The 20,000-nt window shown below is 39.4% G+C and overlaps 1 protein-coding gene across 1 annotated transcript in view; it reads left to right on the plus strand.

Annotated features, from left to right (window-relative positions):
- LOC114026188 (deleted in malignant brain tumors 1 protein-like) overlaps positions 1-20,000 on the plus strand; it is a 134,388-nt gene that overhangs the window by 61,451 nt on the left and 52,937 nt on the right. The window contains exons 11-14 of the mRNA XM_027839815.1: positions 6-134; positions 9,067-9,126; positions 11,362-11,679; positions 11,891-11,962. Of these exons, the coding sequence (XP_027695616.1) occupies positions 6-134; positions 9,067-9,126; positions 11,362-11,679; positions 11,891-11,962 (579 nt within the window). The remainder of the gene's footprint in view (positions 1-5; positions 135-9,066; positions 9,127-11,361; positions 11,680-11,890; positions 11,963-20,000) is intronic.

The raw sequence follows: 20,000 nt of genomic DNA on the forward strand, positions 1-20,000 counted from the left end.
CCCAGGCTCAGGGAAAATTCTCCTGGACAATGTGCAGTGCAGTGGAGAGGAAAGCCACCTGGCCCAGTGCTCCCATGATGACTGGTTCACCCACAACTGTGGTCACAAAGAAGATGCCAGTGTCGTCTGTGCAGGTGAATGAACGTTCCCTCTCTTAAAAACTCAAATCTCATGCTTCATGCACAGAATTCAAAGAGCCTACTAGACAGGTTTAATGACCTACTCCAATGTTTATTAATGTTTTCATCTTTCCACACGAACAGACTCTGAAAGACTTGGGCCTATACCCCTAACATATCTTTTACTTGTGTGTATTTCCAATTGGTTCTTGGCTAGTCTTCACATTCTTTTTATGCAAAAGTCAGTGTCCTCAGCCTAGTTTATTCAAATGATTCATTTTCATTGTTCCAAGAATAGACTTGGGTCAGGATTGATGAAGATTATTTTTTTGTTGTTCCAGGATCATTATTCCTTCAGTTACACTTTATCTACAAACTTCATATTGAATTATACTTTATCTACAAACTTCATATTGAGTTCAATTTGAGTGTTTATTAAACACCTACTATGTACAAGGCATAGTGGAATACAAAGACAGAAAGAAAACCGTCCCTTCCCTCAAAAAGTTTGCATTCAACTGGTGGTTCCATTCCAATTGCTTCACTTCAAGGCATAGAGTTCTATATGTTTTTCACCTCTTTTACTGATTAGTCCCTATATTAGATTATTCCACAAGCTTTGTAGTTTGTGGTATAACCCCAGATGCAATAGGATCTAAGGCATCTTTCTTTTATTCTAACTGGCAACTGATTCACTCTAATCCCCTTGAAAAGTAAATGAAATTGATTTGCAACAATCTGTACCAATTCTCAGTATTTCCCTAAAGTAATTCTAGTTTTGCTATGGCTCTTTTAAGAGTAGAATATGCTATTTCCACGGAGTAGACCTGCCTCTACTGACATTCTCAAGGAAGGTAGCCTCAGTGGCGAGGTCAGAGCTCTAGAAATAGTACTGGTAACCAGTACTTGGTAAGCTATGTACCAGGCACTGTGATGAGCACCAGGGATGCAATACAAGCAAAATGGAAGGCCTTCCCTCTGCTCAAGGAGCTTACATTCTAATGGGGGAAGACAGAACATAAAAAGGAGCTGAGAAGTATAGGAAGGTGGGGGGAAGGTAAGGTACCCAGGTTGGGGCATGGTGGTGAAGTTCAGAGTCAGAAACACCAGAAGGGCATGAAGCATGGTAAGTATGGACTGATTCTCAAAATGGAAACCCCTAGAAGCAACTCACCAGTGGGAGAAGGGGTCAGCATGGCAAAGGGATGCTGCAGGGTGGAAAAGACACAGGTGCTGATGGAATTTCCAAAATGAAAAGGCAGATGAGTTAAGGTGGCAACATCTAGAGAGAGTCTGAAGCGTTAGAGTCAGGAAGAGCAGATAGGGGTTCGATTCATACCTCTACACATACTATCTGTTGATTCTGGGAAAGTTGCTTAATCTCTCAGCATTCCAGGCAATTTTCTAACAATCTAAATACAGATGAGTTGCCAAGCTAAATCTCCACACTTAATTTCCACAGTGATTAAATAACAGGGCACCTAGGTGGCACAGTTGATCAGGCCTGGAGTCAGGAAGACTCATCTTCCTGAGTTCCAATCTGACCTCAGACACTTCCTAGCTGTGTGACCCTGAACAAGTCACTTAACCCTGTTTGCCTCAGCTTCCCCATCTGTAAAATGAGCTGGAGAAGGAAATGACAAACCGCTCAGGAATTTCTTTGTCAAGGAAACCCCAGATGGGGTTCCAAAAAGTCTGACATGACTGAAAACCACTGAACAACAAAATTAAATAACAGAGTGTTTGTTTGGAGGCCTGCTTCTCCACCTGAAGGGCAATAAAATCTCATTAGTAACCAAAGACCAATGACACCAATGAAATCATAGGCCCAACCTCTATCCCAATGACATTCAAAAAGTATAGGCAGATGTAATATCAGGATATTAACAGCAATTGAAAGAAGGTTGAAGGCCTCAGTCATTTACTTTTGTTCTTCATTTCATAATAATAAAGTGATGGACAGTTCTTCCCTGACAAATAGGAACAGAAGTCTTTGTTTTCATCTCCTGCAGCAGCAGCAGGATTACCACCATCTTCGTCCTCATCCTCATCCTCATCATCTCTACTTTTATCTCCAGCGTCATCATTGTCGCTCCCAGAACCACCTCTGCCGTCTTCAGAAATACCTAGTCCATCAAGTAAGCTCAGATTTGCATCTGGTCAAACTCCAAGTTGGTCAGAATAAGGAATTTGAATCTTCTCAAGTCTAAAGAAACTTAAGATGTCATTGAGTGGTGACTGAAAATGGAAGGAAGGGAGGGAGGGAAGGAGGGAGGAAAGAAAGTAGGGGACAAGGAAAGGAGAGAGGGAGAGAAGAAGCAAGAGAGGGAGGAATGGAAGGAAGAAAAAGAAAGAAGGGAAGAAGGAATAGGAAGGGGGAACCAGAGAAGGGGTAAGTAGGGAAGGAAGGATGGAAGGAAGGGAGAGAGAAAAGGAAGAAGGAAGGAAGGGAAGGAGGGAGGAAGGAATGAGAAGTGACAATGAGGGAAGTAGGGAAGGAAGGATGGAAGGAAGGGAGAGAGGAAGGGAGAGAGGAATGACAGAAAGAAGGGAGGAAGGAAGGAAGGAAGGAAGGAAGGAAGGAAGGAAGGAAGGAAGGAAGGAAGGAAGGAAGGAAGGAAGGAAGAAAGGAAGGAAGAAAGGAAGGAAAGAAGGAAGGAAGAAAGGAAGGAAAGAAGGAAGGAAGGAAGGAAGCAACACCACCTATTTTTGTGCTTTTGTATTGGCTTGAGGCCCCATGCCTGGAATACACTCCCTCCTCACCTATACCTCTTATAATCCCTAGTTTCCTTCAGCACGCAGCTCATTTGCCACCTTCTACTTGAAACCTCTCCTGACCCATCCCACCCCTAGTTGCTACTATCTTCACTCACCCCAAATTGCTTTATATCATTTGCTTTTATTTATACATACTTATATATGCAAATATATCTCTCCCAATAGAATATAAGCTTCTTGAGAACAAAGACTCTCTTACTCTTGTCTTAGCATCCTCAGTGCCAACAAACTTCCTAGCACATAGTAGGTATTTGATTAAATGTTTATTAATTTTTTTTAATTGATTGCTTCGGGTGAGCTTAGTGGTGCTGGCCGTGAGGTCATAGCTTGAGCAATACTTCCACCTGGTGGTAGTTTAGGTGACTTTTAGGCATGGTGGGTGGGCAGAAATAAAGCAATTTCACATGTTGCTATTGCAAATCCAAGCCTATTAAGAGAAAGCGAAACTTCGCAAGTACAATATAATAAGAACAAAACATGTGTAGTGAAGCTGTAATAGATAGAAAAAAATTTGAGAGGGAGAATTCAAATTATTTTAAATACTCATATAAATTCCTTTCCAATCATTTGTGGTCTTTAAAAATCTTAGGAAATTCCATATAAACTTTGGATTTTCAATCTAGAACTCAGCATTTTTACGCTACAGGCAGTGGTGGTTAGTGGATGAGGCACTGGACTGTAGCTGCATATACTGTTTTTCAGTTTTCTCATCTATAAAATAAGGATAGTTGGACTCAATGACCTTTCCAGGCCCCAAATGTATTATCTTATGATGTTACTTAGGAAACAAATCTAAAATGCTATTTGTCATACTCAAAAGAAGAACACTTTTTCCTCTAATGATGGTAATTGAATTTGATAAATCCCACAGTGAAATCCTCAGACTTTCATTGAATCATAAAATTTTCTAACTAAAATTGACCTTTGCCCAATAATTCTCCACCCCAGAACACATACACATACACACACACACACACACACACACACACACACACACACACATTTTACAAATGAGGAAGTTTAAGGCTAGAAGTTTGGATTTAATTCAGCGAGCACTTACTAAATATCTATGGAATGGGCCAGGCATGGTATCTAGGTGCTTCAGATAAAAAAAAGAAATACAAAATAGTTCCTGTTCTCAAGGATCTTGAATCCGACTGGAAAGAAATAAGTACACAAACAAGTAAATTTAACATACATACAAAATAAATATAAAGGAATTGGGGCAGTGGGAAAGAGTGTTTGAGAAGAAAGCTAGTAACTGCGGAATCACAAAAGGCTTCATGCACAAGGTGGCACTTGAGCTGAACCTTGATAGGATTCCAAGAGGCAGAAATGGAAAGAGCAATTAAGGCATGGGGAAGGAGATGATACTCTGTGCAAAGGTATAGGCATGAGAGATAAAATATCATGTGCTGGGGACAGCAAGTAAATCACTGTGTCTGGAATATAGAATGCACGATGGGGAGGTAATGTGAAATCATTCTACTTAAGATAGGATGGAGCCAGGTTGTTAAAGATTTTAAATGTCAATAAGAAAAGTGTATATTTTATGTAGGAGGTAGGAGTGACCCACAGAACATTCTTTATTAGGAAAGTAACATATTCAGAACCATACTTGAGGAATAATCAATTTGGCAGCTTTGTAGAAGATGAATTATAGAGGGAGGAATCCAGAGACGGAGGAAATCATAATGGTTGGGCAAAGGGTAGATTAAATTCTTGTCCTTAAGTATGAAATTTCAACTTCACAAGTACAATAAGAAAGATGAGGGTGGACGAGAACAGGATAGCGACAGGAGACAGGCAGGACTGAGGTGGATGAGGATGAGGGAGCCAGCATGGAGTAATAGCAGAGAAAGAGAGTGTTAGCTTTAGCAGCTTTCTATCCAGAATCATGGTGATTTACGTAAGAGGGAGAAATGATTGGCTAGCTGTGGGATGGTTGATGTCACACCCTTCCTAACCAAAGCGGGGCTGTGCCCAGCTAGCACGTTAATTTGATTTTCTCCCTAGGGTGGTAGTCAGGTGATTGAATGGACAGATGCTAAGAAAGTAGTATATAAATCCTCCCTGATTTTTGAGGGCTAAGGTAAAACTGATCATCTTCTCTCATCAGGAAGAGCATTGCTACCCCAGGCCCCAAAACAGATATTGATTTATCACTCCCTGGAATGGAGGAGTGTTGCCAAATTTTTGGCTTGGGATTGTACCAGCTGGCCAGGTGGCCTGATTGTGAGGGACAGTTAAGGGGAACTAAGTAAGGATTGTTGCTAGTTTAATCTGTATTGAATAGAATGCTGTTAATACTGTGATCAAAGACTGCTAAAAAAAATCAAACCTGTTGAATGAAACCCCACAATCATAGTCCCTGTTTCAAGTTAGCTCTAAGCTTATATGGACCCAGGTCCATACCATGGGAATTTTCCATGATAAATGAGCTCTATATTTCATTGCCTCCCCCACACCATAATTCTGAGAAGTTCTAAAGTTCACTTAGGTCTAGGTTGTCATTATTTAAGCATGTTAACAATAAATATATTTATTCAGGGCCAAAATGAACAGTAAAAGCAACAACAAGTAGTTCACGTTGCTGGGGAATATATTTTTGTTATCCTTCCCAACTTTCTCCCCTCCAAAGCAGTTTGGTTATGGGGCCCCTGCAAAGACTCACAACTCTGACAGGGAAATCTTGGGCATAATTTCTCTCTAGATGAAGTGAAAAGTAGAAAACTTCATTGAAGGAAGGCCCTTGCCTCTCCTGGGATTCCAAGCAGTATTGATGTTGCTTCCCAGCTAAGACGTCTCTTCTCTTTGCTTTGTGGAGCTCATAGAAATTCCAGGATTTCTATGTTCCTTAGACATTGCCATTGGGTCTTATCCCCTCCCCAAAATGATGTGTGAATGGAAGAACCTAAAGTAGTCTCTCTTGGTGGTGGGTAGAAGAGGATTTCTTTAAACTTTAAATGAAATTGCTTTCAATGTGACCCCCCATTAAAATTAATTGATGCCTTTGTTTTTATATCTCCCTACATACCCAGCAAGCTATCTCTTATAACAAATAAGTTTTTTTTAAAGAAAAAAAGTTCAATTAAAAAAGGGATAGAGGGTAAGGATAAGGTTATTTCAGTAAATGATGCCTTGATTAAGTGTTTGCAATATTCCACCCCACCCTGCAATGAAGGAGGAAGGCATATTTTTTTTCTAGTTCTTCTCTGGGGCCAAGTGTGATTCCCATGTCCTACTGGGGGCACTTTTGCAAAAGATGTTTATTGAAGTTGACTTGATGACTGACTATTCAGGTAGCTTGATGAAGTACAAAAGGTATAAGCCTGGGAGTCTGGACACCAGGGTTCAAGCCCCTGTTTTGTTGCTAAGTAGCTTCAAGGCCTTGAGCAAGCCATTACTCAGCCTCAAAAAAACGCCAGGAAGACATTTGGAATACTAGCTATCTCTTTTAATCATTTATGGACTTGTCTGTTTTGGAGGTTAGTAGTGTGACTTTTTGATAATAGGTATTTTTTTCTTTCATTGATTGTAGCTGATAAAATATCAACTTCCTCATCCATATCCATGGAACAACCAATAAGTATGAAAGTGTTATTTGTAAATTTATCTTGCCTGTTCTCCATATTTAATGTATCAAACAAGATATATCACATTCATAGAAATAGAAACAGAATGAAAAACATAATACTGACCATCATTGCTGATTGCTTAAAAAAAACCCAACCTACCACAATCCTATTTGAACAAATATTAGAACAGCTATGTTATTATGCGGCCATGGTAGTGCTAGAAATTTCTATCAAATTTGTTTTAAAATATTCTGGTCCACCTGAGTAATAGTCAATAAACATTTATTAAGCACCTACTCTGTGTCAGGCACTCTGCTAAGTGCTAGACATAAAAATATGAGAAAAAATTCCCTGCCCTTAAGGAGCTAACAGTCTAATGGAGAAGACAACACCTCACAAGGAAGCTGAAAATGGGAAATAGAGGGTGGCCAGGGGAGGTACTCATGAGAGGCATGGTGGAAAAGGTGGAGAAATGCCAAAGTAGTGAGGCCGGGTGAGAAATGAGGAGATTAAAATAAAGATCTGCCCATTATTAGTCTGAGCCCACACTCTCATCATGATAATTCCATGGAACAGCAGGCTTTTATAAAATGAGAATTTGCCTTCATCTACATATTCCACCTACTGATAGAAGCCTTGGGATTCCAAAAAAGACCTATGATTTTCCTTATGTATATTGAGAGGCAGTTTGGCATAATGTAGAGAGAGATGAACATGGAGACAGGAAGACCTGGATTCAAATGTTACTTTGAATACTTGCTTTTGTATGACCCTGTTCCATCAGTCAGTCAACAAGCATTTATTAAGCACTTACTATATGCCAGGCACTGTGCTACATGCTGACAAATTGCTTAATCTCTTTGAGCCTCATTTTCTTTAATGTATAAAGTGATAATAATAGTGCCCGTCCCCCAGGGCAGTTGTGAGAATTACTCAGTCAACAAGTATTTCTTATATGTCTGCTAGGTACCAGACGCAAAAATGATCCCTGCCTTCAAGGAACTTACATTTTAATGTGGAACCAGGGGCAAAGAAGGCATGTATATATATATGTATATATATATATATATACACACACACACACATATATATGTGTATGTACATATGTATGTATGTATATATGTATGCATGCATATATGTGTATGTATGTGTGTGTATATATGTATGTATATATAATATATATTATATATATATATATACAAATTTCATTAGCTTCCTTGGATTCAACTCTCATCTCTATGCAGAGGATGGCCAAATTATATAACCAGTCCATATTTCTCTCCCAAGTTCCAATCCCACATCTCTAATTGTCTACTTCACATCTCCATGGGAACAGTACTCCTCTTTCTGCTAAACCCACCCCTCTTCTTAACTTTCCTCTTTCTGTGGACACTACCATTGTTCTATTCACACAGATTAGAAATGTAGAAGCCATCCCCAACTCCTCACACTCACCCATCTTCTTAATAATCAATCCATTGCCAAACCATATTGATTCTGCCTCCCCATCATTCCTCATATTCATATCTTTCTTGACACTCATACTACAACCACCATAGCTTGGAGTCTTATCACCTGAACTATTACTAGAGCCTGTTAATTGGTGTTCCTGCACTCCGCCTTTTCCTTTCCTCTCCTATCCATTCCCCACATAGCTGTTCAACTGATATTCCTAAAGCAATGGTCTCACTTGGTCAGTCACCTGATTAAGATGAATCAATGGTTCTCTATTGTCCCTAAGATAAAATGCAAACTCCTTTGTTTGGCATTTAAAGACCTTCACAATCTGAACTCAGCCTATCTTTTTTTGGTGGGGAGGGGAAATCATAATAGGGTATGGACCTATGTTTTCATCCTTATTGACAAAGGAGCAACTACCTCTTCTGCCATTTATAGTCTTGGAAAGATGCCTCAAGGACCAAGAAGTTGGTGACCCAAGGTTACACGGCTAGTATGTGACTGAGGTGGCAATCAAACCCATTTGCCATACAGTCTCTCTTTCTAAGCTGATTACTCATTACTCACATAATGTACTTCACATCCCCACCTTAATGTGCCAATACGCTGTTCCCTCGAAGTAACATTCTATCTCTTGCCTTTACACCTTTCCACAAGCCATTTCCCATGCTTACAAAAATCTCCCACCTCCTCTGGAATCCCTATCTCCCTTCAAGCCTCAGTCCACATTCTACCTCCTTCAAAAGGACTTTCCTAATTTCCCTAAATGTTAATGAAACTCTCCACCCCAAAATCACTTTGTATTTATTGGTATGGATCATGTATTTATTTATCAGTGAACATGTTGGATCATCCCTGTAAAATTTGAAGTCCTTCAGGATAGAACTCTCTAACTTTGTATCTATACCCCTGATACTTTAGCAGAGTGTCTAGGACATAGCTGGTGTTTAATGATTCTTTGTTGATTGACTACTCCTCATTTATAGGCTATACCTCTAAGATCCTTTCTAATAGAGAGATACTGTGATTCCAGGTTTTCAAAGAAGTTTTTCTTGTTGCCATAAAATATCTTTATTTTTTATCTGTGTTGCGGTAATGTCTAATAGTGTGGTGAATTTTGATTTTCTTTGTAGTTGCTGACTCCCCGGAACCTGCAACAGCCATAGCCATGGAACCCCTGATGCAGTTATCAGGTATGAACCGATTCTGCTGGCAAACATTGGGCTGAGAGGTGAACGTTAACTGACCCATGCTTAAAAAAACAACTAGGAAAGGTGGCAATAAGAATGATGCAGAATTATATTTCAAAAGATCTAGATTATCTATTCAAAAGATATGTAGAGCTGAAAGAGACTCCAGAGGCTCTAATTCCAAGCCCTCATTTTGCAAATGAGGCAACTGAGGCCCGGGGAAGTTGTGACTTGTCCATGGTCACACAGATAAATGTCAGAGGCAAGATTTGAACCCAAGTCTTCTGACTCCAAAGTCGATGTGATTTTCCCTGTACCACATCCTAAGGAACAAACAAGACATAATAGATCAGGGGCTTCCAACCCCCGGGGAGAATGAAAAGTTTATCAAGGAGTATGAAGAATATTTGGTAAATAACTATGTTATCTCACTGAAATGAATTAATTTCTTCCTTTCTTGTGTGCATATGCATATTAAATTCTAGAATGTATTTCCTTACATATTGAACAGGAGGGTACAGAGAATAGGCCAAAGGTTGTACTGGAATACAAAGGTTACAAAGACAGAAAAAGGTTTAGAATTCTTGGAACAAAATATAGGCCTCTGAAGCTAAGAGGAAAATATCCAGAGACATTGTGACTACTGACCAGTACCTATCCGTCCATGCATCCATCCCTCTATTTATCTATTAATTGATCTATCTATCCATTCATCTAAGGGTGTGTACTTGTATGTATATGCACACATACTTACATGTATGTGTGTATATATACACACATATATGTATGTGTATGTGTGTATGTGTGTGTGTGTGTATATATATATAAATACACATATATATTCCATCTCTAGCTTGTCATAAATATGTCACCCGGTTAAATCTGTTCTTGAATTTCATGCTTATACTTGAAATGACTATTTGGTGCTTACGTAACTAAACATCCTCAAAAGACAGATCCATTTTATTGTAAATATATTTCTTTCTAGCAAAGACTATTAAAATGCATAGCATTATTATTTATCTTTATCTGACCGTGACACTTTCTCTAGGAAAAAATACAAACTTCTCAGCCTGTCATTTATTTACCTGTGGAACTCAGCTTCATTCTATCTTTCCCAGTTTGTTTTTCATTACTCTTCTTTATTTCCTCCAAGTTTTGGTCAGTCTGACTTCCAGAGCTTGTCTGTTAATAGCTTGTATTCCCAGCAGAATATAAGCTAATTGAAGGTAGGGACTGATTTATCATCATCATCATCATTATTCTGTATCTCCATTGTCTAGCTCAGTACCTTACAGAGAGGCACTCTTCATGGTATTCGGTCTTTTAAAAACTAGGTGACTTGGTAGCTAGAATAACAGATTTGGAGTCAGAAAGACACCTTGCCTCAAAAACCATACTAGTTGTGTGACCCTGGACTGGCTCCTTAGCCTCTCTTAACCACAGGCTCCTTATCTATAAAATGAAGAGGCTGTACTCAATGGTATTTAAGGGTCCTTCTGGCTCTAAACCCCTGATCCTTTAAGAAACACTTAATATATATTTGTGGAATTGCATTTTAGATGATATTTCCAATGATGAGACATATGTGTGCATGAAGAGACCATCTTGTGACCCAAGTGTGTCACTCAATTCAACAAGTATTTATTAGTGCCTGGTACATAGTAAGCACTCTGATAGGCACTGCTGTTACTAAGGCAAAATAAAGAATTGTTTCTTACCTCAAGGTGCTTACATTCTTACAGTTACCTCATAAGAATGTTGTAATATAATGCAAGCTTCAGGGAAACATTATGTTATTTTTATGGCCTATGTGACATAGAAGAAGGGTGAGAAGTATCTGAAAATCATGCAAGCCTAGAGGAAATTATCATACTGTATCATCTTATAAAATGCAACAGTAACAGTAGCTGGTCAAAGTAGAGAAAGAAGGGAGGGGGAAGGGAAGGAGGAAAGGAGGCAGACACATGAGATTAAGAGAGAAACATCCACTGAGGGGAGCAGATTGTATTTGTTTTGGTCTAAGGTGGCTTCCTTCAACCCTGTCATACAATGTGGAAGAATAATTTTTTTTTATTATTTAGTATTATCTTCTGAAGGTCCAAATTAATCTACATCTCTGGGATCATGAGTTGAGAGGAGAAAGAAAGACAACGGATGATGAAAAGAATGGAGAAATATATTCTATGCTTGGAAAGTGGGTTTCAATATCTCTCTCTCTCTATTATACCTCCTCAGATGAGTCTATATCAGTGAGGCTTGTGAATGGATCTGGAAGATGTTCAGGACGTGTTGAAGTTCACTACCAAGGAACCTGGGGGACTGTGTGTGATGACCTCTGGGACAGGAAAGGAGCTGATGTAGTGTGCAGGCAGCTGAAGTGTGGCCAGTCCATTTCAGCCTTGGGAGGGGCCCACTTTGGAGCAGGCTCAGGAAAAATCCTTCTGGATAATGTGCAGTGCACAGGGAAAGAGAGTCATCTGGGGCAGTGCGCCCATGTGGGCTGGGATGCACACAACTGTGGGCACCAGGAAGATGCCGGAGTCATCTGCTCAGGTTCATTTCTTTTTGTTTTTAAATTTTTATTATTCTGAACTTTTAGAAAAAAAAGCATTTCTACATACACAACAAAACCTAGGAAGAAAATTTTATAGCTTAGGTTTCCCATCTTGTTCTTAAAAATCTTGCATTAAAAGCAAAACAATAATAACTTGCATAATATTGGATACTGAAAACACAATAAATGTTTGTCTCCTTCTGTTCTTAGATGCTAAGGATCCAGCAGTTCCCACATCATCCCCAAGACCCCAAGATGTTTCTTTAACACACGTGGGACCAGGTAGGTGAAATCGTCAGGGTGAATTATTTGTGTTTCCTTTCCATAATCACAATCTTTAGTTATGATAGAATCACTGCAGGAAAAGCAGAGGACCATAAATTCATGCAGTATTAATATAAATTCAGTATCAATTCATATGGTATTTGAGTTGGAAATTACCTTAGAGGCCTCTAGTCCAACCCTTTAATTAGTACATAAATCTTTTCTACAAAGATGATACCAGCTAGACTCTAGCCTAGGATGAAATGTGTGGATTGGGTTATCTTGAAGTAGATATGGGGCAATAGTTCTGTTTAAGACAATCTCAGAACCAACTCTGATGCCCTGAGAAGAGTTTCCAAAGGGGAAGAAAGTTAACTTTCTGTCTACTTGGAATATATAGAGCATGTACATAACTGTTTGCATGTTGTCTCCCATTAGAATGTGAGGTGCATTGGGACAGGGATCTCGCTTTTGCCTTTCTTTATATCCCCAGCGCTTAGCACAGGGCCTGGCACTTAGTAAATGCTTAGTAAATGTTTGTTGACTGACTAACTAATCAAACAGAGGTGTTCCCAGAATATGGTATTCCTATATTCATCTCTGGGGCTCACAGCTGAGTGTGCTACGGAGATCCCATCTTTCTACCCCCTCATTACTTCCCATTTTTAATAATGAGGGCAGAGCCACTGAGTTCACCCGTTAGCTAGGCTAGCACCTCAGCCTCCAAGTGGACTGTATCCATTTACATTAAAAGACATAAGAAATTGTTATTTGGGGTCATGGGGGAGGGGAGGGTGGAAGTGAAAAAAAATGGAGAGAGTTTGAAAAACTTTGAGAAAGGGTGAAATTATTGAGAAGTCCTAGTACTTATCCACATCCAGTGACATCATCATGATAGCTCTTCAGTCCAATTTCGAGTGATGGGAAGCTTGACCATTTGCAGATAGGTTCCTGAATAATGGACCGAATTGCTAAGTTCATTCTAGTGTGTCAATGGGATGATGGAAATAACTGACCCCTAAATCCTCTGCCTGGTTGTTTCATGTATCTTGGCAATGGGCTTAATCTGCCATTAACACAGATCATTGAGTAATGAATCCATTACTTGACATGAGAACATTATGAAATTTGAGAAGAGTGAAAATGATCACCTCTGTTCCCTTAAGCCATCAGCACCAAGACAGGTGCTTTTAAATTTAGTGCACTGAAAAAAAATTCCAAGCGGGTCAAATAACCCATTAGGTGAGGACCAATGATGCCTAAATGCCATGGAAAATACATACTCTATAGCCATTTGAGTCACCCACTAGATAGCAGTGAGGCTAGCAAATGGCTCAGGATATGGTCATATTCTCTCTTAAGTAATATGGGGGACTGAATGTGACAATTTGGGGGACATGATGCAGCTGATGTAGAATGAAAGCAAGTAGAGTGTGGACAGTATGTTTCAGCCCCAGAATTGGGCCACTTTGGAGCAGTCTCAGTAAAAATCCTGCTGGACAATGGACAATGCATGAGGAACAGAGCCACCTGGAACAGTTTCACCAGATAGTTATTCCACAAACATTTATTAAGTATCTACTATGTGCCAAGCACTGGGGATGCAAAGAAAGGCCAAAAAAAGGCCCTGCCCAGGTGCAGCTAGATGGCACAGTGAATAAAGTACCAGCTCTGAAGTCAGGAGGACCTGAGTTCAAATCCGACCTCAGACCAAACATTTGACATTTACTAGCTGTGTGACCCTGGGCAAGTCACTTAACTCCAATTGCCTAAAAGTTTAAAAAAATTAAAAAATTAAAAAAACCCTGCCCTCAAGGAGCCCACATTCAGATGGGCTTTTCATTTCAACATGAAAATGACTAGGTACATATTAGCTACATATAGAATAGGTGGAAGAAAACCATGGGCCCTGAGATAATGCTAGAGTTGTCTGCTCATGTTAATTTGTTTCTTTTTCTGTACTGGTAATTTCTATACTGGAAAGAGCCCTGGACTTAAAATTGAAGCACTCAGGTCTGAGTCCTGGCCCTGCCACTTACTAATCACAATAATAATGTATATTCCTACAGCGCTTTAGGGTTTGAAAAGCTATTTACATACATGATCTCATTCGGGCCTCACAACAACCTTGAGAGGAAAGTATTATAGATATAAATATCATCCTTTTATAGATGAGAGAGTTGAGGCTCCAATGGGATCTTGCCAATGGTCATACAGATAGTAAGTGTCTGAGTCCTGATTTAAACCCAGACCTTCTTGATTCTGTGACCATCATTCAAGCCCCTCTGAGACTCAATTTCATCAACTGTAAAAATGAGGACATTATCACACTCTCTACCACATAGGATTAAGGTGAGGAAAATATCTTATAAACTCTAAAGCATGATATAAATGTGGATAGAGGTTATTATTGTCATCTCATATTCAAATTTTACAAGGAGGTTCAGATACAAATAACCCTAAAACAAATACCAGTCATGTTATGTTTTTTATTTTACTGTTCAGAAAACATTATACAGGTGCATAGAGCAATTACTTTTGTAGTTGAACGAAAGCATTAGAATTTAAATTAACTGAAATCATCCCTAGTACAACTCCAGTAACAGACAGGACAACAAAGATGGTATATACTTTATCCTGTTCCCCTGTGATTTTGATCTCCTTCCTCTGTTACATCACCATTTTGAAAGCTTTTCACTCCATGGAACTTGAATATTTGATATGGTGACATTTATCAAAAGTGTCATCCATGACTCAGTATATAATATTGGTCCTGTTCCATTACAGTTTCCATTACAGTCTATTGGTTGAGTTCTCTAAGATATTTGGAGTATAAGGCTAATTTATTCTGTTAGTCCATGAAAAGTAGCAAGATTCTGGTGTATAATTCTAACTACTGGAGCTAAATTTTTACAGTTTTTAATGATATATTGAATAATTCCTATTACTTTATTATGGGCAGATAGGTGACACAATGGATAGAGTGCCTAGCCTGGAGCCGGAAAGATTCATTTTCCTGAGTTCAAATCTGGTCTCAGACACTTACTAGTTATGTGACTTTGAGCCAGTTACTAACCCTATTTGCTGTAGTTTCCTCATCTGTAAAGTGAGTTGAAGAAAGAAATGGCAAACTACTCCAGTATTTTTGCCAAGAAAACTCCAGGTGGGGTCATGAAGAGTCAGAAACGACTGAATAACAACTACTATAACAATGACATAATCTATGTTACTAAGTCCAAATTCCTTAAGGGCAATCCTTCTGTAACTTCTGATGGCAATGCCATTATTACCATTATTGATTTATTTTACATAATTTACATATACAGCACCTAGTACTCATGCAATCAATTAGCATACCCTTTCTCTCTTCATAGCAATAGATGCTGACTCTTCACCTATTCTATCAATAGGCATGAAAAATCTTATGCTTATGCTTCCACTAAACGACTTTTTCCCCCTGAAATTGAGAAACAGGTAGAATAGTGATGCAGGACCCTGGACAGAAGATGCTCTTCTCTCTTCTGTTCTAAAAAGGCACTACCTCTTTCCTGATGCAAAAGAGAGGGAAGCACATTGAACAAGTACTGGTTGAGTATCTTATGTGCTGAGGAATGCCTAAGAAGGGGCATAGGGCATGGTTCCTGCCTTCAAGAAACTCAAGGTCTACTTAAGGAGGCAAGACTAGTATACATGATTCAATTATGAACACTATCAGATAGTATACAATAAATTTCTGAACTGTGTCATTCATTCCTAAGGGCTGAAGGAGATTAGATAAGAACAGAGCTTAACTAACCATAAGAGCCCCTGGGTCATAACTAACCATACTCCCTGGAGAAAGTAGGCAGAAATAGGAACCCAAATCAAAACAAATTCAGTTAGGGACCTACTGAGCAAGGACTTCCTAAGGTCAGCACATTTTTCTCCACTCTTTTCATCATCTCTTGCCCCTTCCTACTTATAGCCCCAGGAAATCCCTTCTTCCCCAGGGCACACTTCAAGGTTGCTGCTAGGAAGGTCGCTGTGAGGATAGGAGATAGGACCAGGACGAGCAAGGGAGGAATTCCCCTGGGGTACAGATGTCAGAAAAAGAAGTTCACTATCTGGTAGTTTCTTAGTCCTATTAATTAGTCTTGCTAACTAGATACCAAGCTCAATTGTTTCTATGCTACTAATGGACTTAATGTGCTATCATCAGCCTCTAAATTCCCATACGTTGGGGCTAAATCTTGGTTATCCCACCCTAGTTACAGCTCTGAAGAAGAGGACCATCGAAGAAGTCTAGAGTGATCAGTCTTCATGGAGGAGATAATACTTGGGCTTAGCCTCAAAGATGGGGTAGAATTTTGATTCAGGAGAGGGAAGAGTATTTCGTGAAAGGGAAACAATAGAGGCAAGAAGGAAAGCATATTCAGGGAGTAGTGAAGAAGCAGGCCTGATCAGAGCTACAGGCTGATAAATTACAGAGTATAAGCTCCTCTAGATAGGGTAAGGTCTCAGAAAAGATCTTAGAATCTGGGCAGAAGAGTCTAGACCTGATGTGGTAGGCAATGAGGATTCATTGAAGGATGTGGAGCAGGGTACTGACATGATAAAAGTGGAATTTAAAGAAGATTCTCTTGGAGGTAGTATGCAGAATAGAGATTGGGGGCAAGATTAGTATCTGATTAGGTGCAGGAGATGAAGGAGGGAGTTTATTCAAATGTTACTCTAAGTTTTCGCATGTGGTGAATGAGAGACAGTGCTACTTCCTAACACAGGTAAATTGGAAAGAGAAGCTATTTGGTGGGAGAAGATGATTAATTAAGTTTTTTACATTAAAGTTTGAGGTGGCAATGGGATATTCAAATGTAAATGTCAAATAGGCTGAGAAACACAGAAGGAGGGTTTGAGATGACACAAACTAGAGATAAATATTTAGAAGTCATCAGCAAAGAGGCATTAGTTGAAGTTATGACAGCAGGAGGGTTCTCCAAGAAAGTATTCAGTGAAATAAGAATGGAGGCCAAGGATGGTGCCTTAAGTGATTGGAAGGGTAGGTATAGTGTAATATCATAAAAGCTAAAGTAAGAAAAAATGAGCCACCAGTATAGAAGAATGGGATAGAGAATGGAGGCCAAGGATGGAGAAAAGACCTTTGGACTTGGTAATAAGGTCTTTGATAATCTTAGTAAAGCGATTTCTTCTGGGTGGTAGCAAGAAATTAAGAAGGAAGTAATTAACCAAGAAATAAAGGCAGTGGGTGTAGTCCACACAATGAAGTTTTATTGCAAATGAAAGTAAACAAAACCAGTGGGTAGAGCTGAGTCTGCAGGATTGTTTTTCCCCACCCAAGGAGGAGAAAGACCTGTGTATACTTGAAAGAAGAGAAGGATGTAGTGGAGAGGAAAAGAATCAAGGTTCTGGAGAAGTAGTAGAAGTGGTTGAGAGCAAGGCTTTTCTTGATAAGAAAACTATAGAGTGAGTGTATTTTCCTTGTGTATATAAACAGATTTGGACAATCTTACAAATGGAGGTTACAGCAAGGATTCCTTGAGGGTGCAGCTCATTTGCTTTTGGAAGCTCCTGGGTTATTACTGGTCTCTAGTTTTTGTATGAATGGTGAAATTTGAATGACTGAAAGCCCTGTTAATTTCTAGAATTCATTTTCCCATGTGCACTGACCACTTTGCTGGAGACGAGCAATAGCTTCTGAGGACGAAGTTGTGTAGGTTCTTGAACAATTTGTCCAGATAGATCTTTTTAAAAACAACTTTATTCCTGTCTCATGTATTGGCTTTTAAAAAATAAAATGCTGTGTTTGTATTTTCTGTTTAAAAAAAAAAAAAAGAACCAGAAGGGATAGGATCAAGAGTGCTGGTAGGGAGATAATGAAGTAAAACATGGCTGGGGTCTGCCTGAAACAGTGAGACAGGTGAGGCGGCCACCAATGGGGAGACAGTGGAGTGCCCAGGGCAGATCCAGAAATGAAGGAGTTAAAACTACCAGGGTCTGGTTTCTGATCTCCTGAAAGGATGCTAACGAGGCCTTTGAGAAAATGGTCAGGAAATAGGGGGTGTACAAGCTAGTCCTGAAAGGCCAGGAGCCCCATTCACTGTTCTAAAAGCCTAACAAGCAAATAGCATTTTGTCATTCTAGCTGAAATGAATGCATTTCAATTTTTAAAGCTCCCCGGGAATGCCCTTACTCCTTGCCTGTCCTCTCAGTTTTTGGCTTAAAAAGACTACAGCAAGCTACATTGGAGCTTCCCATAAGTGAAGGAAGTGGATTCCAATCGACAAGCATTGATTGAGCTCTTATAATCTGCAAGGCGCTGGGGTTATAAAAACAGAAAGGCAATAGCTCTTGCCTTTAAGAGGCTTCTGTTCATTCCACTGGGGAGGGAGGGAAACACAATATGTTCACAATCACAAAGCAATGGGTGAAAGGAGAGAATAGCCTGCACAGAGGTGGAAAGGTGAGAAATAGATCATTAAGGGAACAGTGATTAGTCCTGGGGCAATCTGGCCAGAACAAAGAATGCATGATGATCAAGAATGTAAAATAAGGGGGCAACTAGGTGGCCCAGTGGATAGAGCACCAGCCCTGAAGTAAGAATGACCTGAGTTCAAACTTGGCCTCAGACCAAACACTTGAGGCTTACTAGCTGTGTGACCCTGGGCAAGTCACTTAACCTCAATTGCCAAAAAAAAAAAAGAATGTAAAATAAGTCTAGAAAAGTAGGTTAGAACTAGATTGTGGAGGACTTTAAATGGTAGGCTCAGGAGTGGTAGTCAATTACAGCAATGAAGTGTTTGGTAGTAGCTGAACTAGGCCAAAATTGTGGAAGTTGGAGGACTTTGAGGTCAGAGATGGTTATTTGAGTGTCTTGATTGACCTTGAGTGTTCTGACAGCCAATATACTGAATCTTCTTCCTGAATATAGTTTAAATTCCATATGGGCAGCAGTTATGAATTTGGGTCACTTACTCAGAGGGTCATAGAAACATAGAGGTATGTAAAAAAGACTTTAGAAATCATCTAGACCAGCCCCTTAATTTTACAGGTGAGGAAACTGAGGTACAGAAAGATGAATACCCCAAATTAGGCAACTAATAAGAGTTAGATCCAGGATTTTAACTCCAAATTCCACATATTTTCCACTACCACATGCCTCTTTGGTTAACAACTAAATCAGCTCAGATAAGAGCACAGAAGAGATCTTTAGGGACACTCACAACAGGTGGTACCAGGAAAGGCAGGTGGAAAGTTTGTGGTTTTTTTCGTTGTTATCTCAACGAAATACAAAAGTAGAGCCAGAGGGGTAATTTGATAATAATTTACATTATCCTGTTTTCAAAGATTTTAGACACTAGAGGTGACAGATATCAGATTACAGGATGCTGGGCACCCACATCTCAAACTTTACCCCTGGCCTTGGGTGGAGTAAGGAATGTAAGGGGTCTACTCGTTTACTAACCAGCCAAAAGAAAATTAGTCTGTGGTTAACCAAAATACAAAACCCCCAAGCCATTACTTATGATACAAGAATAGGAATATTCAAAATTGAATTCTATCTAAATTGCAGTTCTGTCTAAGATATATTTTGTAAAGTATGGATGCTGCATGATTTTTTGTTTGTTTTTGTAAAGATAACATATAGCAAACCTTTTAACCCGCTCTATAGATTAAGTAGTTATACAAAAAAACAACCTGAATCTGTTACAAAAATTGAAGAATTTTTTTAACTTAGTCTAAAAAGTACAGGCTACTTTAAAAAGTTCAATAAATTGAAGACTTCTACTGACAGGTCACTACCCTGGATAGAGGCCCTCATTACCTCTCACTTGGACTCTCTCAACAACCACCTAATTGGCCTTCCTGACTCAGGCTTCTTCGCTCTCTAAACCATCTTCCAAACAGCTACTAAATTGATAAATCTAATGCACAGAACTGAGCGTGTAGTTACACTGTTCAAGACACTCAATGTGTTTTTTTTATTATCTCTGGGATGAAATACAAATGCCTCTGGCATTAAAAGCCCTTCACAATCTTGTTGCAGCCTACCTTTTCTCAG

The sequence above is a fragment of the Vombatus ursinus genome, unplaced genomic scaffold, assembly GCF_900497805.2.
Source record: "Vombatus ursinus unplaced genomic scaffold, bare-nosed wombat genome assembly UNPS02014833.1, whole genome shotgun sequence".
NCBI classification, from domain to species: Eukaryota; Metazoa; Chordata; class Mammalia; order Diprotodontia; family Vombatidae; genus Vombatus; species Vombatus ursinus.